This window comes from Cavia porcellus, unplaced genomic scaffold (genome assembly GCF_034190915.1).
Source record: "Cavia porcellus strain 051 isolate PalLab524CR breed Dunkin Hartley unplaced genomic scaffold, mCavPor4.1 scaffold_10, whole genome shotgun sequence".
NCBI classification, from domain to species: Eukaryota; Metazoa; Chordata; class Mammalia; order Rodentia; family Caviidae; genus Cavia; species Cavia porcellus.
This window is the reverse complement of record NW_026947493.1, coordinates 24689262-24711269: the sequence shown is the minus strand read 5'-3', so window position 1 is coordinate 24711269 and position 22008 is coordinate 24689262. Positions and strand designations below refer to the sequence as shown.

The 22008-nt window shown below is 41.4% G+C and overlaps 1 protein-coding gene across 24 annotated transcripts in view; it reads right to left on the bottom strand.

The window, feature by feature from the left end:
• Magi1 (membrane associated guanylate kinase, WW and PDZ domain containing 1) overlaps positions 1 to 21679 on the bottom strand; it is a 589708-nt gene extending 568029 nt beyond the window's left edge. For all 24 annotated transcript variants that reach the window (XM_063257099.1, XM_063257101.1, XM_063257105.1 and 21 more), the window contains exon 1: positions 21221 to 21679. In XM_063257099.1, coding sequence (XP_063113169.1) covers positions 21221 to 21524 — 304 coding nt within the window. In that variant the 5' untranslated portion in view covers positions 21525 to 21679. The remainder of the gene's footprint in view (positions 1 to 21220) is intronic.
• Positions 21680 to 22008: the final 329 nt, after the last annotated feature.

Below are 22008 nucleotides of genomic sequence, written 5' to 3'. Positions count from 1 at the left end.
TCATACAATCAAATGAGCCATCCTAGGATAGGTCCTCTATACTCTAGGGTGTAGAATTGCTAAGTCAATTTAGTTAAGCTTCTAACCTTCTCAAGTTGACAAAATTAATCAACCACTACACAGGGCAAGCAATTAAACAGAGACTGAAAAGTAGGAAACCAACAATAGGAAAATAAAGATAAGCCAATACATATCAGTTATAAATATCAATGGAAATGGCCTCGATTCACCAATCAAAAGAAACAGATTGGAAGAATGGATCAAGAAACAAGACCCAACAATATGCTATATACAAGTAACACATTTAACTCAAAAAGATATTGACAGACCGAAAGTCACAACATGCAAAGTAATACTCCATGCAACAAGAACTCAGAAGAAAGCAGGGGGTAGCTATTCTGATGCGGACAATGTGAACTTCAAACCAAAAATGATAAAAAGAGATAAAGAGGGTCACTACATACTTGTCAGGGGACTGCATTAAATACAGAAGCACCCAATTATGAATGACAAATATTAATTGAAAGAGTTTTCGGCAGGGTTAGAAGACAGAATATACAGTGGCCTTTATTTTAAAGATGTGGAAAGAAGCTCCACAACCATCAGGGCCTGGCTTTCTCTAACAGACACGTGGTGGGGGGGGGGCATACATACAGCTTTGGTTTGGGGTGGTGCCTAAGGGGCATTACTGATGCACAAGTAGCCCACTGGAATTCATTTTGCGCCACAGGTAAATTGCCTAGGGATTGGGAAGATGACCTCCAGATAAAGCCCCTTGGTTCCGCCTCCCAGCCTCCTACCACTGCAGCGTCCCTTTCATTAATGTACATGAAAACTTAAATAAGCAATAACACAATTATAACAGGGATATTAATATGACCTTGTAACAAAAAAAAAATCAACTAGACAAAAAATCAGCAAAGCAATACAGAACTAATTCAAACATGTGTACAAACGGACTTAGCAGACTTACACAGTGTTCTACCGAACAACGCCAGAATACATATTTTTCTCAGTTGCACACTGGATGTTTGCTAAAATAGACCAACTACTAGCCCATAGAACTCACTTAAATAAATGCAAGACAACTGAAATTATCCCATGCATGTTATCTGACCACAGGGCAATGAAATTGGAAATTAATAGCAAAAAACAACAAAAGCCTCATCGATACAGGACAATTAAATAACACTCTCTTAAACAATCAATGCATCATAGAAGTAATTGAAGAAGAAATTATACAATATGTACAATCAAATGAAAATGCAAATACAACATCAGGAACTTGTAGGATACAGTGAAAGCAGTCCAAAGAGAGAAATTTATAGCATTGAGTTATAGCATTCATGAAAACAGAATGAGCTCAAATAAAGAACCTAATGCTACACCTGAAGCTTTCAAAAAAAGAAGAGCAAGCAAGCCCAAAGCCCACAGAAAGCAGGAAATTATATAGTTCAGAGCAGAAATTAATGCAAATGAGGCTAAAAAAAATACAAAGAATTCATGAATCAAAGAGTTTGTTCTTTGAAATAAAAATCAAAGTTGATAAACCGTAGGCAACCTGGTAAAAAAAGGAAAGAAAAAATTCAAATTCATGTAATGAATGAAAAAGGTGAAATCACTACAGATCCTGTAGAAACTCAGTAGATCATGAATACCTACTTCAAAAATCTTTACTCATATAGGATAGAAAACACAGTAGAAATGAACAGATAATTAAATACACATGAATTGCCAAAGCTGAACCAAGAAGACAGAAAAACTCTAAATAACCCAATATCAGTTACTAAATTGAAAATATAATTAAAAACTTACCAACAAAGAAATGCCAGGTGCTGACAGATTCATGGCTGAATTCTACCAGAAATTTACAGAAGACTAGTCAAGAGGCCTCAAAATCTTTAATGAAAATCAAAGGGAAAGAATTCTTCCTCGTTCCTAAAGGCAGGTATTACCCTCATATAAAACTACAGAAAGACCCAATCAGAAAGGAGACTATAGGCCAACCTCCCTAAAAAACATGCATGCAAAAATCCTTAATAAAATATTAGCAAACAATGCAGCAAATCATCAAGAAGATTATACATCATGATCAAGTAGGATTCATCCCAGGAATGCAAGGATAGTTCAACATACACAAACTAATGAACATAATGCACCACATAAACACAGCCAAAGACAAAAATAACATGATCATTCCAATAGATGCAGAAAAAGCTTTTGATAAACTCCAGCACTCATTCATGGTAAAAACCCTAAAGAAAATCAGAATAGACGGTCTCTACCTCAATGTGATAAAAAAACATCTGTGACAAACCAACAGCCAACGTCATACTAAATGGACAAAAAATGAAAGCTATCACTCTAAAGTCAGGAGCATGACAAGGATGTCCACCATCACCACTCCTATTCAATACAATTGTGGAAAGTTTAGCCAGCAAAAATAGACAAGAAAGAGAAATAAAAGGAATTAGGATAGGAAAGGAAGAAGTTAAATTATCACTATTTGCAGATGACAAATAGAAGACCCCAAAAACTCCATCAAAAGATTACAAGTTAATAAGCAAACTCAGCAGTGTAGCTGGATACAAAGTCAACACTCAAAAATCAATAGCATTCCTACACACAAACAACAAACTCACTGAGAGGGAGACTATCAAAATAACACCTTTCACAACAGCATCCAAAAAATGAAATACTTAGGTATCAACCTAACAAAGGATGTAAAAGACCTATACATTGGAAACTACAGTATTCTTAAAAAAAAAAAAAAAAAAAAAAAAATGAGATAGAAGAAGATACCAGAAAATGGAAAGATAGCCCTTACTGTAAGTTTGGAGAAACCAACATAGTGAAAAATGGTCATACTCCCAAAATGGTTATACAGCTTTAATGCAATTCCAATCAAAATACCATTAACACACCTCACAGATCTAGAGGAAACATTCCTAAAATTCATTTGGAAACAGAAGAAACTTAGAATAGCAAAGGCAATACTAGCAACAAATGCAAGGCAGGAGGCATCACTTAAATTACACTACAAAGCTGTTGCGATAAAATATACAACAGGTAAGATAATTATACTACTAATCTCTACTAGTTCATTGAAAAGAGTGGTTTGTGTTTATATTGATCAACTTTTCATGTCTGTATCTTGTAATCTGTACTTTGAAGATAAAAATATGAAATGCATTAAACATTGTTATTCTTATATTATTTTTTTGAAATTCTGTATCATTTTTATTTTTTCTTGTATAATAACAGCAGTGGTAAAAAATATCTTAATTCCTCTAAGCCTCATTCCTTCTTCTGTTAAATGGGAGTGACTATAATACCCACAGTCTTAAAACGGACTAAGAAGTAAATGAGTTAAGAGCATTTCTACATAGCACACAAGAAAGGTTATGCAAATGTCAGCTGTTCTGTAACTGTGACATTTAAAACAATGAGTAAAATTAAAAATATGTAACATGGTTATTTAAAAGTATATGAAGTATATTTAAAATGTATAAGTGAGCTGGGCATGGTGGCACAGAACAGTAATGTCAGCCCATGGGAGACAGGAGGATTAAGTTTAAAGCCACCCTGAGCTCAAAAATTAAAAGAAAAAAACATGTAAGCAATGAATGTCTAAGTGGCTGAATTTCAAGTGCATTTGTGCTACAAAATCAACAGAAGGAGCCAAGCACAGTGGCACACACCTGTATTCCCAGCATTCAGGAGGCTGAGGCAGGAGGATCACTGCAAGTTCCAGACCAGCCCAGGCTACAAAATGAGTTCAAGGCCAGCCTGAAGCATGAAATCTGGCCCCAAAAATAAATAAATAAATAAAAATAATTGACAGAAAGGGGAAAAAACCTTACCAATCCAGGCAACTACCCTGGCATAAAGTTTATCAGACAACACCCACATACATTTTCTGTCCTTTTATCTTCTCATCAATCTTTCTAGAACACTAAAGATTCAGAGATCATTTAATTGTTCTATAATGATTTCTAGCTTCCCACAGAGAATGGTGACTAAATTCAGGCTTCAAGAGATCTAAGAGAAATAACATAAAAACAGTATACTTAGAACGTGTTTCCATTAAATCTGCTCCATATAATTTGGTCTACCAAATTCAGCTCCATAAAATCTAAGAAGAGGTGGTGCCAGGAAAGATTATAAAAACCCAGAGTGCTGAACAGAAGGGTTTTGAGTTAATTATACAATCAACTCAGCGCCTTCACAAAACTAGAATCAAAAGTTATCAGATTCAAAGCAGGAAAAGTGACAAACTCAGTAATAACAACTGGTTTATTCAGTGTTGCTTTTGCTCTATGTTCCATGCCAAGGATTCACTGTGTCTTTTCATCTCCTCCTTCCAGCAGCCACACAACATGTGCATTCTTATTGCTAATTCACAGAAGTGAAATCACACACCTACCATCACCTAGCAAGTAAGCAGTGAGACCAAACTGGAACTCAGAAACGTGAGATGCAAACCCTGGTCCATATCTCCCAAACATACAGCTCCAATCTGGGACTGTGGTGATGTGACCAGATCATAGTCCATGGGAACTAAACCCCAGAGAATTCAAAGTGCTCTGAGTCCCAAAGCAATGGTGAGGAAACGCTGCTGGCCATCCTCTACCCTGGCAACAAGATCTCCATCTGCAGAGCACTGACATTAGGCCAGTGGTACACCTGGGAAAGTCAGGCCAAGCACAAAAGGAAGAGGAGCAGAAAGGAGGAGGCCAAGTAGTGAAGAAATCTGACTACTCTTCCTGCTTCTTAGGAGAAGACTAAAGTCGCACAGAGACAGAAACAGCTCACGGTCCATGGCAGCAAATGGACACGCTAACTGCAGTCTGCACATACACTGGATGACTCAGCCTCAAAAGGAAGGTCATTATGCACATGCTACAACATGCGCCAGTTAACAAAGACAAACACTGTATGATTCCACCAATAGGATGTTCCACTGACTGCCACATTCATCAAGGCAGAAATGTAGAACGGGTAAGAAGGACAGGTGAATGGGGAGTTGTTGATAGGGACTAAGTGTCCATGGGGGAAGAGATTGGTTAAGGAGATTGATGGGTGGTGATGGCTGCACAATACCGGCTATGTTCCTAATGCCACTGAGCTACACACTTAAAAAGTAGGTTTTTTTTTAAAAAAAGGACAACTTATGTATATTTTGACACAATTTTAAAAGTCAAACAGAACCTTGCAGTTTCCAAAAAGTACTGAGAAGTGGGTGTCAGTCGACACTGCCTAGACATATGGAGCATGGATGGGCATCTCCTGCTCCAACAAGAACACAAGGACTAGAACCTGCTGCACCCCTATCATACAGCACAGGCAGTCTGGAGGGAAATGCCACCCACCTCAGGGGCTCACACAGCTTCTAAAAAAGCAATGGCAGGTTGCCACTCCATAGCAGGCCCATCACTGCCCCTCATTAGCCAGGAACCCTCATTCAACAATGACTTCTCAAGCCTCAGTGTTTGATCTCTAAAATGGAGCAGATGGATGGAACACTTTTTAAAGCACAGGTGGAGGACTGGGCTGATGCCCATACAGCTCTTTTGTCCTTACTTTCCATTCTCATAGGTGACGTCCGACAGTCAGGAGATGGGAAAAGGTAGTCAGGCTGGAGATGAATGCTTAAAAAAAGATTTTCAGGTTAAACACAGAAAGAGACAAGAAATTCCTTAGCATCATCAAATAATAAAATTGCTGAGAACGTAGTGAAAGAAAACATCTTTACTCTTCTTTGGGAGCTAGGATCTGCAAATTGCCTTATTACCTTGGGCTCATTTCTTTTTCCTTTCATCTTAGTCAGAGATGGGGTCCATAATTATTCCTAGCTGAACTTCATGCACACGCACACAAAACTATGAGACAAAGATAAGGTCAGGACACTACTGTGTGCTTTTGCACACGTATGTTTAATACTGTTTTCTTTTATAAGCCAGGAAGAAAATATAACACTACCACCACCCCAACAAGCAGTGACTCTAAGGTATTTTCACATCTGTAGCTTCTGCTTAGTACCGCTGGGACACGCAGAGCCAGACCATCTTCTCCAAGACTGTGTGCCCAGAAACAGCACCCAGCCACGCTCTTCCTCTAGACTGACATCACCAGCTCCACCTCCCAACCAGGATGTGAGAGACAAGAGTTAAATCCCAAGGTTTCAAAACTCTTAAGTACTGAATGATGTGGCCTCCGGCCAAGCACGAGTATCATCTCTTTTTTAGATGAGGAAACCAGACAGAGAGGGGTTAAGTAAAGTACTCAAGGTCACAGCGCTGCAACTGAAACCAACGCAGCGCAACGTAACCTCCTAGCTCTCTCGCCACACAGGACTGTGGTCCCCTGTGGCCTAGGCTCCTGTGTGCCTGCACAGTCTCTGGCAGCCACTGATAGACTGGTGACCTCTCTGTGGCCCTGCCACTCGGAGTGTTCAGAATCTTAATCAGCCACCAAGCTCAGTCTCTCAGTTCACTCAGCACAGCACAGGTTGGTCCCGGTCATTTATCTCACATCCTCTTTCAAGTCAATACCTGTTCCGCTCTTCCAGCAAATGAAAACCTTGTCTGATCCTCTCACTCTGCCTCTGGGAAGGCCTGCCATATGCTCAACTTTTTTAGGAAACCATCATTCCATCTAAGGGCCACTAAAACATTATCTATCTTAGGTTTTCAAATTCAAGAAGCATCAACCTGAAGTGTCACCTACTCTCATCTTAGAGTGGCTCCAAGCAGCACCAAGGGCCTATGACTGTCCTCTCACTGTAATGGCACTGCCTTCTGTGCTGCTGTTCACCATGGTAGGCACTAGCCACACATGGTTATGTAGACTTAGATTCAGTACATGTAAATAAAATTTAAAATTCAATTTTTCAGTCACACTAGCCACATTTCAAGTACACAACAGCCACACGTACGTAGTGGACTAAATACAGGACAATGTAAAGAATATTTCATCATCGCAGTATGCGCTGCCAGTCCGATGTCTTCCCTGAAGAGGTCCCTTTCCATTTTAAAAAGGCAAACACAAAACCATGGAAAAGGTCCCTTCAAATTACCAGGCTGATTCTAAATTCTAAAGCAATACAATGACCTTCCACGTACATACAAGTACTTTTTCAGTATTTGCCCCTAAAAGAGCCAGTATTCAAATAACTCGGTTCATCTTTCCACTCGATCTCTTTTCTCAATCAACAGTAACTCAAGGGCAGAGTAGGAAGTGTTACCACCATCCACGAAGCATCAGAATTGAAAAGGTCAGTATTTGAGAGCCTGAAGCTTTGAACATTAGACTTCTCACTGCCAGAACTTTTTTGAACACTATGGCTACCAAGGTCTCACTCTCAGGGTTCTGCTTCTGTAGGTCTGATCTGAGGTCTAGGAAAGTACTCACATTCCATAAGCATCCTATGCAGTTCTATGGGCCATTCTCTGGCGATGCAATTATCAGGTCTATGCTAGGCAGGAAGACATGCGCCAGAATCACTAATGATCCCACTACCTCCAGAGCCCCATGACCAGCAGATTCTAGCAGGCAATTCTGATGTACTTTCCATTCACCAAAATCCAATTTACAGGCCAATGTCTCCAAAACTTATCACCTTCTCCAAGCGGCTCTGCCTGCAATCTGTTAGCAGCCATCAGGTAAACAGATGTGCCCAGAAATAGATACACAGGCCCACAGGACCACAAACCCACTTCCACCCCTCAATCCTCACCCCTGCCAGCTTTTTCTGAATGTCTTTTTTCCCCAGGAATTCACGAATCAGGAAAATGGAGTGACTCACCATATTTAAACCCAACCAGCAGGCTCCTTCCACCAAGAGAACTTTCAAGAGTAACAACCATCAATCTTATTCCTATCAATGGCTTCTTCTGCAATTATCTTTCTTTGAGATAATTTATCTCACAGAGAATAGCTTGAGTTTACATTTTTAGCTAAAATGTCACAGAAACAGGTTCACACTGAGTAGAGAGCCAGGCCTTTCTTCCTTGTGGTGATAGTTTCCCACAGAGTTAGAGACACAAATAGGCAACAGCTAAAAGGGTGTTTCTTTTACTGGATATCCTATCTCCCTGACTTTCATAAATCATGATGGACATAGAATATGTCAACGCTGAGATAATACTTGTGTTTCTAAAAGACTTTGTATTTTAAAAAGAAAATTTTCTTGGCACATAGAATGTGGCTCATAGATTCAAAAGGACAGAAGCCAGGACATATCCCTGGATATTAGTGTTTGAAACAATTTCATCTCACATTCTTCAGTTACAATGAATGATTACTGATTTTCCCCTATCTTTGCCTCACTAAACTCAAGATACAAAATCTCAAATTTAACTAGCTTTTGGTCGGTCGTATGTCAGCAATCAACTGCCTAATTACCTACTGCCATTATAATGCTATGAAAGAAATGCCCATGAGCTGGGTATGTAGCTCAGTGTAATAGCACTTGCCAGCATGCAAAAGGCTGTAGGTTAGATCCCCAGCACCAGCAAGGGTGGGAGAAGGGGAAAGTAAATAATAAGAACAGAAAAAAGGAGAAGTATCTCAGGGGCATGCAAGAACGTATGTTAAGTACACATGCTCCCAGGGTTGCCCAGGGTTTGCTGAGCAGCTGTGCTAATCCTAGCTGAAACAGACCAGTTTCATGTACGCTGTGTAGGTGCTTAACTGTACGTTAATGAGCGCAGCTGGTTAGAGCCTACAGTAACCCACACTTGAAAAGCCCAGTTCTGCGTCACACATGAAATTTTGGATTACAAATAGATTACTTTATCAAAAACTGAATTCCTAGACAGCCTATTGGAATGTTCCATTCTGAAAGGGATATAGAGGGAAGAAATGGAACAATAAAAAGAGAATAAATACCCAAACCAAATCCAAACCTAGCAAAATTTAAACTTCTCAAAGACGTTTTGCTGCTAATTTTATAGCTTTGATTTTTCAGGGGCCCTTCCTTGGCTCCTTGATAGAAAAACTGAATCAATTAAATTTCTAATCTAAATACTCTAAGTCCCCATCCTCGGTCTCATGCAGCAAACCTGATGCCCAACATGAATTATGCAATGCAGAACAATCCATTATGCAGGCACGAAAGCAACATGGGCTGCAGTGGTTTTCAAAAACCACAATTCTACCATGTAACTGTGGCACTGAAGAACAGATAACCCACTGCTCTCTGAAGATAATCACACTCTGGATAGCATCCACTTTGTGAGGAAAGGCTAGAGTCCTGACAGATCGGCAAAAGTCCAAGCAAGTTGTGTTACTAAGAACTTCCTTATCATATTTAAAACCCTAAATGACAAGCATTAGATTCATTCATTCTGTTATTTGTAAAGTCATACATTTTGCAGTGAAATCACCTCTAAGCCAAAACCAGAATCCACTCCTATACTGGGAATTCATGTCCATATGACTATCAGTTTGAAGATGTGATTTTGCACCTACTTCAAGTCTCAGCAGACTGAAGCCCTAAGACAAAATAACCCCAAAACTATGATCAGCTGTCAAAATACACTCTCTTCCCAGCTCTTCACAACTAGAATTGAAGAGCTGTCACCAACTGGGCCTCAATGAGCCTGTACAGACTAGTTCTAGGGCCAAACTAAACTGCTTCCAGGATGTATTATTCATTGCAACACACATTTTTTGGCCCTATTTGTAAGCTGATCATTATCCTGGGCTCTGAGAATACAGACATAAGAAAGAGATGAAATGCGAGAGATACCAGTGGGAGAAATAAAAGGCACAAGTGACAGTTTTCAAACTTGTCGCCTGAGGACCAAATATGGCTCCCAGATGTGTTCTGTTTGGCTCACCCAAGTTTTTGAAAGAACTCTGAACCAACATTTTAAAACTGACAGACATTAAATTAAAAAAAAAAAAAAAATCCAAGCTTCTGGGTTCTCTTGAAAACCTGCAAAAGCTGGAACACTGGATCAATATTATTTATGGCAGCAATAAGTTTAAGAGAATAACTCTTCCCCTGAAGCAAAATTAGCCCTTCCAATTTACTCCAATTGCACCACTCCAATATCCTTGAAAATCCCTACTCAGTATGTGAATCCATCATTACCCCTAGCAATAAACAATTTGAGTAGTAGGTATTACCCCACTACGGGTCACGTAACTGAAGACCTACAGGACCTCACTGACATGCAGCAGAGCTGTAAATTAATATATCCTCCAGAGAGCCACAAATAGGAAATACTCAAACTCTTAAAAAGATACAATGTCATACAAACTAACAGCTTTTCTTCTAATCATCTACTCAAAGAAAGTATCTTTAGATGTTCACTATAATGTATGTATGAGAATATTCAGCAAAATATTCTATAAAATAAGAAACAACTAAAAACAACCTAAATGTACAACTTCAAAACCTGATTTGACATATTATAGAACAACCAAAAAGCCAATCTGCAACCACTTGAACTGGCAAAGTCAAGCTGGCCTGTGGAAAGTACCCAAAAAAAACCTCATGACACCTCATTAGGCACAGAGAAAAATCCCACCAAAATAGCGTGTACTCTACAATCCCGTAGAGTAAGAAAAAGAACCCCCTCCCAAAATACAAATATATACAGGCATGTGAATGGATGAATGGATGGGTGAATTAAAATACGGTGACACACATATATTTCTCTGGGGTGGGAATTTAAGCAATGTGCACACATTTTTCCTTCCACATTAACATCTTTCTGTGTTCTACATATTGTGCCAAGGTAAGAAAAAATATAAATCTCACCAGCCAAAAAAAAAAAATCTATGGAAGTGGACCAACTATGGATAATAATTGATAGGGTCTGTGATACAAGGTCACAGTACTATAAATTTTTAAAAGGTTAGAAACCAAAACCTAGAGACATATGCTTTTGATAAAAGAAAATACACATGCTCCAACATCAAAAAAAATCTGTTAACGAGATCTTGAGCTCTAAATTATTTTTTAAAGAAAAAAGAATAAAAACGATGATACAAAATTTCAAAACAAGATAGTAGGAGATTAACAATGGCTAATATATTGTATACTATCTTCAAAATAGTGGCTCAGATTACGATATAGATATGCAAAACTGATCAAACAATATAAGCCTAAATCATTTTTTTCAGTGAACTAAAAGAAATTAGTAATACAATTATCTTGGCTATTTTGTAGGTGTATATGTGTATGTGTATAGTTTTTTTTTTTCTTCCTTCTGTTCTCCTTTCCCGTATCCTAATTGTTCTTTCCTTCTGGAGCTCTGAATTCTTAACCAAGTTGCACAGACTTAAACAGGCTGATAGTTGGAGGAGGAAATGAACATACTCTCACTATAAGACATAAATTCCAAGGCTTCTCCAAGAATTCAGGTGATAAAGCACTAATTCTATTTAAATCAGGCCAAACCAGTACCTCCTATAGCTGTGTTACATAAGCAATCTCTGCACACATCTGGCCAGAATAAAGGCCTACTAAGACCTTCAACACAATTAATTCAATATTTTCTCTACAGTCCAAAATGCTACAATTGGCAGACAACCATTTTAAATCATCACAAAAAAGTCAGACATATGGCTAAGTGTATCTAATATGCCTTAAAAATAAAACAGGGATTTTTCTAGCCAACAGATCTTAGCAAAGAAATTTTTCAATGTAAAAATTATGCCTACTTATTACCCTCCAAAAAATTCAACTGAACAGCTATTTCCAGAACACCAACCTAGTGTAGAGTTCACAGAATACATAACTTAGGGATGCCATCTTCAAGAAACGCATAATCCAAGACAGAAGACAGCCAGGCAAACCTACAACTACAAGGCACTACTGTGACTCTTGAAATAATCATGTGAATGCAAAAATACAGAAAGCACTAAAGAGTAAAGATTCTATGTGCCGGTGAAAAAGATCAAAAAGAACAGAAGAAGGTAGCAAATCTAAATTGCTTGAATGTACATGTAGTGTTTTCTGTTTTCTCGTTGGTATACACTGAGAATACACCTTTTATTTCTAGGCGTGTCTTCACTGTGGTTACTAGGCATGTCATATTGTCTCTGGCAGCAATCAGTCTTAACTAGAAAGGGAGGATTCACATTGACAGTATAAACACATGGGTACGCCACACCATGGGATAATGACACCTGTAATATGAAAACCCAACATAAGAACTTTGGAACCAAGTGGATGTGGATTTCAATTTCATCTGTGTCCATCATCTGGGTGAGTAATTTGACCTCTGAAGCCAACTTTCTCATGGCTGAAATGAGAATAAGATCATCTGCCCAGGCAAACCCTTCTTTAGTCTAGATCTACAGTTATAATTATTAGGGCACCACCTATCCTGATATTTTGTACTGGACAATCAATCCTCTATTGTGAGGGCTGAGTTGTACATTGTAGGATACTTAGCAGCCTCCCTGACCTCTATGCACTAGATGCAAGTAGCACCTCGTCTTTAATTGCGATGACCAAAAATGTTTACAGGGATTGCCAAACGTTCCATCAGGTAGGCAAAATTACCCTAGTTTAGATCCACACTTTTAGCAGAACTGATTGATGTATTTCCGTTTGTCAAATAAAAACAATCACCATTGCTACTGCTTGCATATGTCAAGCACTGTTCATGAACCAAGCAGCTAAGTGCTTTATATACATTATTGCACTTTATCCTCACAACCACCTCCATAAGGTAACTTATTATTTTCCTCTTCAACTGGCAGGCTGGCAGAATAAATATTCTGCAGGTTAGCCAGCCTGTGGTCTCTCAGCTGAGAAGAAGCAGGGCCTAGACTTGAACCCAGGCCTACTCCAAACCCTTAGAACCACCCAGCCTCACTGCCTTCCCAGACATTTTTGGTGTGGAAATCCAGACCCAATGAGAGAACCTCACTATCACAATTTCAAAGTTTATCAATGCTAGTACTCGTTGCCTCCCACTCTTTACCATCACCTCGGACCTGAAGACAATTATCAGAATCGATCTGTCACCTTTGACAATATGGGCTCAGATCTCCATCAACACATGAAGAATCCATAGCCTACCTGCCTGGTCCACTTCAGTCTGAGCCTTATAAAAAGACAATAGCTGAATCACGAAGAAAAATGAGGTTTTTTTCTGGACTTGAAAAGCTCTCCAAAGAGCTGTGCACCACAAGTTCCATCTCCCCCTGCTCCTCCCCATGCTTTCAAATGGGAAACACTCAAACAATGACAAAGTCAGCATTCACCCAGCACTCAGCATGCACCAGGTCTTGTGCACATGGCATTCACTGAAAGTTCCTTGAGCGTTTTATTCCTCTGTCAATCCTAGGAAGTAAGTATCACTGTCACTTCCATTTTTCAGAGAGCTAAATCTAGCCCCAGAGGTGATATATCTTATCCTAGGTCACCTAGCTTGTCAGTGTCCAAGCTGGCCTTTCTATGCAGCAAGGCTGGGTCTAAAATCTGAATCTATAATGCATCACTATTTTGCTATTTGTGGATTATTTTAAGATCACCAGGACAGTCATGCTAATACTATACACAGCAATAATTCTTCAAATATCAGGACATTTAATCATCTTTTAATTGGACCACCATGCCCCTGCCCATAGAAAGAATCTCAAGTCTGGTCTCCTAACAGATTGAAATACAAGCCTTATTGTGGAAAACATAATCATTGTTAAAAACACATATAAATGCCCACAATAATGGAGGGTTTAATACTTTGGCTGTGACAACGTAACTGTCTTATGTAACTGTTTCTTCTGCCACTGGAGATGATCAGAAAAACCTTACTCACACAGCTAGTCAGAAGAAACTCTTCCAGGCCCCAGGGAGGTGAAAGAGTTTACAAAGTTTCCTGCACCTTCACCACCACCACCCTCAAGCCATAAAGAATGGTCCCCACTGTAGTGACCTCCTCTTTTGGCCTCCTGCCTACCTGTCTCATTTCTCTTCTTCCACTGCTGCCTCCTGAGAACTCACCCCAGATAAGTCACTAACATTCAAAACCTGGTCTCAGGTCTGCTTTTGGGGGACTCCATTTCAGACGTGGATGGCAAACAGGACTGGGCAGAGGTCAAGGTCTTAGCTAAGTAAGGGATGCTGCGTACAGCTCTACCCCGAGGTCAACAGAGTCCTTGGCAGTCACCTGGAGTCTCCTGTTTAGATCTCCTGTTTCACTACCTCTTGACCTGTGTTACTGCCATTTCCCAAATCCTCCTAAAACCTGAAATCAGTACTTAATTATCTTTGAAGTCTAGGATCCCTTTTATGCAGATAATTAAAACTAGATATAAAGTTAAGTGTGACTTTATCTTTGACCCCAAGGAGACTTTAATGCATCTGTTTTCCTCCCCCTGACAGACCATGGGCCCAAATCTGGTCTCATAAACCCACACAATATTAAAACTAATCAAAACAGGCCAACAATGCTCACTGCCTTGAAGAATATTTGAATCAACTGGCTAAATACAACTTGGCCCCAGCCACAGACTATAAATGTTAAACTCTTAACCAATTTAATAGGCTCATCATGAATTAGCTACATTTTCAGACTTTCATGTATCGTAATGTGGAGAGGCCACTGCATTCTGCAGGTATGTGTGCAAGGTCTCTGTTTGAGAGTGGACATTCAACCAGGCACTGTTCTTGATCCAGGGGATACACAGGAAGGGGAGAATAAGACAACTTCTCTGCCTTCTTGGGACTTAAAACTCTAAGAGAAATTATTTCTTTTTGAAGTGATCGATTACCTACAAAGCAGGAAAGGGGAATAAAGAATGACTAATAGCAATGGCGTTATAGTTTAAACTGTGGTCAGAGGAGGTCTCTCCGACAGAGGACCTCAGAGAAGGGCTTGGAGTTCCCAAGGGAGCAGCCTTTCATGAAGATGTTTAGGTGACGAAGAAAGGCCACGGTTGGGGAGCAAGAAGCAATCATAAAAACCAGATCAGATGGGCTTTCAGAACACAGGCTTCCACTCTGAGAAAGGGCCTGTAGAAATGGATTCTTACATTATTTAACTACTCAACTATAAAAAAGAAGACTACTATTTAGTCATAAAGTTTCTATGGGGAGGGGCAGTACCAGAATCAAACTCAGGACCTCGCACTTGCCAAGCAGATGTCATGCTGCTGAACTATACCTCTGACCCCACATTTTCTAATTTTGCCTTCACCCAGAAGACACTGGACCTCCCATAAGATATTTTAATATAAAGCAGAAGTCAGTAAGTTAGGCCCATCCTTCGCCTTCAGAGCTTCATCTGCAGAAGCAATGAAACAAATTCGTAAGAAATTTTGGGTGGATTCAGACACCCATACGGGTGCAGGATGGCAAAGCTTCAATATTTACTAGGTGTTTTCCAAGGTTACAGATCTCACATATAAGCTGCAAAAGGCAGAAATGCAGTAACCTACTTTTTAGGACGTGAATGTCAGTCTTCAACAGATTTGACAGCCTCTATTCTCAGTGTATACAAAAATCAGTGCATCCTGTTACACATATATACTAACTCAAGAAAAGGCCCACTGACATCACAGAGCGGTGTTATGTGATAAAACAAGAATTGTTTATGAACCAACACCCTCCACATAAACTCCTGTGATTTGAAGATGTCAGAATGTTTTCTCTTACAAACCACTCAGTCCCCCTTGGTGGATATCATCAATTCTGCCATCCAGAAGTAGCTGGGTAATGAATGCCAACAAACACACCAAGCCAACTGCATGCCCCTGCTTCTAAGGTTAGGTTAAATAGCACAGCCAATGGCAAAGTGTGGTCACTGGAAACGATGGGCAAATTGGGTAGTGTGCTTTTTCGTTTTCTTTTTATAAAAACCATGGAGAATTCCCCAGTGTAAATTAAAAATATCCCTCTGAGAGTGGTCTTTTGGCAGCAAGCATAAAAACAGGTTTTTGAAAGTTTAAATTCAAAAAAAGACATGTAATCCCAAAGTATGATTTAAGATAAGACAACCAAAATCTGACTGTTTCCAGCAGCAAAGATCCAATTTGCTGCTTGCCAAAAATGAACTGTACACAGGGAAATGGCTGCAAGAAAACAAAGGTAAAGTGTCCTTCATGGCAATGTCAACACGAGCAGGTCCACGTGAACACCAAACAGAAAAGGCCCCATCACCGTGCTGGCTGAAACTTGAAATCTCACATCCAGAGACCAGTTGTTAAACTTGAGTATAATCAACAGGCAGAAATAATTCAATACAATGCCTTACGCCTTGTTGGTCATTCACAGGTCAGTATAAATTAACAGACCCGGAAAGTCAGCTAACTGGAAGAGCTGGTGATGGGAAAATAAAAAGCAACAAGAATGTAAGGAAAAGAAAAACTGAATAGGGAGAACATGAGCAAAGATGTTGCATATGGCCTCGCTGCATGAATCATCTGATTAAGCAGAAACAACAGAAAATTCACTTGTACATTCACCAAACTTCAGTGGGCACCTATTATTTGCTCTGTGGGGTTTTAAGCACTGGGAAAAAAAGGGGAAACCAGAGAGACAAGCTTATTGTTTTCATGGAACTTACATTCTAGTAAAGAGGGAGTTGAACAGCTAATGAAGACATAAAAGAACAACACATGAGACTGAGCAGATGCTATGAAGACCCAAAGCAGGGTGAGGGCATCTTCTGAGCTCAGAGCTATCCCAGAGGTGCTCAGCAGCACACCGGAAACAGCTCAAGCTGGTGTAGGAAATCCAGTGACGTGTAATCTTCCCAACAACAGGTCTGCTACAAACCAGGGTCTCCCTGTCCCGAGATCCTTGTTAAACACATAGGAAGAAAGGAAGACACCAGGAGGCCACTGAGATCAATCAGCACGCTAACAAAAGGAGTCAATCCTGTGACTAGCTAGGGGTACAAGGAACAAGAAATGAAGAAACCAAGTCGAACGAGACACTGAATATAAAACAAGGGGAACACCAAAACAGGATTATTTTGTTGTAGAGCTGCTGTCCTATACTCCAACTTATCAAAACAAACACATAATGTCAAAATTGAAAAACAAAACTAACTTCAACTGAAAGTGGTCACAAGTTCCTCACTGCAGGGAGAAGGGTCTCGCGGCAGTGTTTTGGTGTTTAAATTTAAATTGAGTCTTATTACTATCTCTATTCTGGCCTTAAAAGGGTACATGGACAATTTTGGTTTCTGAGTAATCTGAGAAACCACAAAATTCACCTGCGAATATATGAAAGCATGACCTATAATCTCCCCATTTGGGAAACTACAATCACACTGTTTTAAACCTTTGGCGTCTGGAATATTCATAGAAATTCAAAAAAAGCATTTTTTTTTTTTTTTTGGAGCATTTCACAAGTGCAAAGGACCTGAAAAGAGGCACACCCTATTTTTGGCATGAAGAAACTCAAGCCCACAGAGGGCATCTTGTCAGAAATGACAGCAGGAACTTGCAGAGCCAGTTCTGGAACCCTGGGTACCTGCCCCATTCAATGCCATCTTCGCAATTTAGGCTATACCCTAGGGCAGTGGTTTACCAGAAACTAAGCAAGCACAGGTAACACCTAAGGGCTTGTTAAACCACCTCACAGATTCCACCCCCACCACACAGCTTCTCAGTCAGTACTGCTGAGGGCAGCTCAAGATTTCCTATTTCTAACGAGGCCCAACGTAAGGCTAACAGCAGTGGTCTAGAACTCAGCTTTTAGACCAAGGTCCCAGACATGTGAAGCAGAGTTTTTGTAAACAGTCTGCTGAGTTCCACTTTGGTCTGCTGCTTCTAGGAAGACCTTTGGAAACATTACTCAAACTCTCTAACCCTCATCCTCCGACATCCTAGTCCAGTTGAGCAAACTGAAGAAAACAATGCCCATGAAGCAGTACCTTGTTCAAGCACCTGACAATTCTTTCTTATTTTAGGGTTGGGGATTGAATCCAGGGCCTTGTACATAATAACCACATACAGACGTGACATAGTCAAAGCTATAAATATTAGGAACATTCTATATTAAAATGTCCCTAACTACATTTTTTCCTATAAACAGTAGAATAGCCTTCAAAACTTCAAATAAACTTCAAAACAGATGAATTCAAAGACTGGCAAAAATATAAATCAATGGAGCATTTATAGGAGCTTTATTAACAATAATCAAATATAGTAACTAGTCCAATCTCCACCATCAAGCAAAAGGATAAACTAATATATGTGTATAACAAAATACTACTCAGCAATAAGAAAGAACCAAAAATTATATATAACAAGAAATCTCCAAATTGCTTTGTTGCATGTGTAAACAACCAGGGGCAACAAGTACATACTGCATAACCCTTTGTATACCACCAGATGCTCTTACAAAGTTCATGAACAGTCAACTGTGCAGTAAAAGAAATGAAACTCCCTTTTAAAGATGGGAACTGAAAAGGACATGAGAGAAGTTTTTGAAATTATGGAAGTATTCTGTATGTTGATTTGAGTGACGACAGCATGAGCATATACATCTGTAAACATTCAACAAAGCAGATACTTAAGATGAATTAAATATTGCACAATATATACATGACTGAAACATTACACAATACCCATTAATATGTATAATTTTTATGTTTTCGTGCATCAGTTAAAATTAAATTTTAAAAGATCTATGCATCTTACTGTTGGAAAATGATTCCATAACATGCATAAAGGATAACACATATGTAAGAAAGAACATGCACATACACATGATAAAATTTTTGGGGTATTTTGTGTTCTCTCCATTTAAAATGAACCAACACTAAGGCAATAGGTCCATTTATATTGATTCTTTCCAGGCCAGTCCCACCTTACATAATCCCATTTGCTACAGACTATTTTGGTCCATCCATCCTTCCAGAGAACTACTATGAAATACAGCAAAATCTTCCCTCAGAAGAAGACATACAGAAAATATCCAGAGTGGCCCTCTTCCTTGTCAGAAACTAACTAACTTAGAGGAACTACAACACAAAATAAAGTTCTTTACTACATGCCAAGTGTGAGCCTATGTAACAAGATTAGACACAATAACAGTAAGACCTAATTCGTTCATCTAATTTTAATCTTCATTTCAATGTAATAGAGAAGATTACAGAAGATTGATGAAGTGGTTCTAGAGCCACTGTTAATAAAAGTGGCAGACAAGCTAACTGAAATAGCTTTCACACTGTAGTGGCTTTCAGTCCATCTCAGTTTCCCAATCTGCATCTTTTTTTGTATCCCATTACACATAGATACACATGCACGTACACTCATACCCCTGCCATGAATAAAACTGTTCACAAAGAATAGTCCTGGATGAAGGAATATCACTTGGAGACACAGCTGCCTTCAAACCTTCCTGAGCAGCTCACCAAACTCTCCTAAATTCCCTGCAAAAGCTCAGGAACCACACTCAGCCTCAGGCAGCATGGTACACACTAAAACAAACCCAAGGCAGAATCCTTTGTATACCACCAGATGCCCACTGCACAGGCAAGTACTCCTCTGTCCTTACTTCAAGGGGCCATGAACTGAGGTCTGCAGCTGCTCCTTTATCAACTGCTTGACACAGTATTTTCTCTGGAGCTTATCAATTCATAATCATTCAGGCAATGCATTAAATTTATAATCCATGTTCCTAAATAAGTAAATAACTTCTCAAACTCAACTGAAACATAACAATAATAGCTGGTCTTTACCGAATATTTATTCTGCATCCGCAACTGCTTGAGCAGGAGCCCCATATTTGCTTATGTAACACCCACAAGCCAGTTTACAGGTTTGCAAGGCAAAGCCAGGAGAGCTGTGCAACGAATGTGGAACAGTCTCTCCCTTCAGAGAGCTCCTGTATAGAAATGAGTACCTATTTGAGGTCCAAGTAAAAACTGCAAGACACTCAACAAAGGAGCACAGCATCTGTTCATGCTGGCAGTATGGTGAAGGACTTCTGGGCGAAATGTTCAAGTGAAGGATAAATACTCAAATGAGAGCGCTTTCCATTTGCTAAGGATTAGACTCTCAGTTCCCAAAAAGCCAGGCCACCCCTATTTCCTTCTCCATTTCATCTGGAAATTCCTGGTTTTTGATGGAAGACCAGGTCGGTCCAGCCATCCTCTCTAAACACATTTAGCCAGCTGCAGCCAGTCCTTACGGAGATATATGGAAACTTTTCGTCATCTTTAACTTTGGTGCTTATGCCCAGGAGAACCTGTGCCACAGCGCTTGACTACACAAGAAATCTCTTTAAAGAGCATATTCTGCAGTCGTCACATGAGACAGACCTTGCGTATATCTAACAGATTCAAGAAACCTACCAACACCAGCGGCCAGCAAACCCACCAGTTTAGAGGCCATTGGTTTTCTGCAGACTTAAAGTGCTTCCCTTTCTCGTGGAAAAAAAAAAAAAAAAAAAAATCAGCCTTTCCTTCCATTCCCTAAGGATGGAGCAAGGACTTAAACACTTGGTAGTTGTGTGACCTTGGGGAAGTCACTCAATGTCAACCCGGGTTTCCTTATTTGTAATATGAGATTTGTAAAAATCACTCCAAGTTATAACTGTTAATCAGAAAGAAATACTGCAAATAAAACTTTACAGACAGCCCAGCACAGAATAGGCTGATAATATGCAGCAGCTATCTTATCAACAGCGATGACAAAGGTGGCAGGTAAACTTGGCCTTGATCCCCGCCTCGGAGCGCAACACCCCTTCCCCGCAGTATCTGGGCAAGGTGCAGACACGCGCGTCACCCAGCTGCGGGGAAAGCTCTACAGCCAGTGGGTTCCGGAGTCCTCACAAGGTCCTAGGCCAGCCACCTGCAGGGGTCGCAGGGTACAGTCAGTTTTCTAAAAGAAAACACTCAACTGCGCTCTCGCCTTCCACGCACCCACTCCTCGGGTCTAGAAACTAAGTGGTGGCGAACAGCGGTGAGCAGTGCCAGGGCTACATGCCCACCGGGACGCGAGGGGCATCCACCTGTCCCGCCTCGGTTCCTCAGCTTTCCTGCAGATATGCGCCAGATCGAACGGCACTAGGATCTGAGGTACCAAATTCGCAACTCCGGCCTGGGACGCCCCTCCAGGTTCCCCAAGCACATGCAGCGCCCCCGCAAGCGCAGGAAGGCAGGCAGTCCGCACCGCGCATTTCCTCTGCTCGATCATTCACCTGCGGCCCCAACTTCCCTCCCGCGCACCGGACGGGCAGGCAGAGGTCGGGTTGGGGGCGCCTTTCTCTGGGTGTCCCGGTCCCGCCCCTTACCTTGTCGGACGGCTTTGAAGGTGACGGCCTCCGCGCAGTTTTCGATGATGCCCAGCACGTCGTAGCGGGGCAAGCCGGACACGCGGATGCCCTGCACCTCCAGCAGCAGCTCGCCCTCGCCCGGCGCCGGGCCCGCACCCCCGCCTGGGAGCCCGGCCGCCGCGGCCGCTCCGAGGTACGCGAACTCCCCGTGCTCCGCGCCGCCCAGCACGCTCAGCGCCAGCTCGCCTCGCGGTCCGCGCCTCACGGTGCACTCGCGCACCCTGCTCGTCCAGTGGTTCTTCTTCTGGATCACCTTCGACATGACGCCTTACACCGCCGCGACGCAAAAGAAGTAAATCAGACGAGAAGGGAGCCGAGGTCCGGTGAGGCAGGTGCCCGGCCCCGCCGGCCGCGCTCACCGCAGGAGCCCCGCTCGGCGCCGAGCGGCAGCCTCTCCGCGCGCTCAAGCCATCGCGGGCAAACTTTCCGGGCGCCCCCGCGAGCTTTGTTTGCGTCCGCAGCCTGGGTCCGCGTCCCGGCGCCGGCCGCGCTGGCCCGGACCAGAGTCCACTCGCGCCTCGCCGCGCCGCGCCGCGTAGTTTTCACCTCTCTTCCTTTCTGCCTCGCCTCCGAGGAACCAGACGCCTTCCCCGCCTTCCCGCCGGCTCAGCCCTCGCGGCGGGCTGCTCCCGAAGGCAGCCGAGTCCGCGCGCTCCCGCCGGGAGCCCGGGGCGGCGCGGGCGGGGGCGGGGCCGGGAGGAAAGCGCGCGGCCCCTTTAAGAGGATACAAAGGCTGGGCTTGTTTT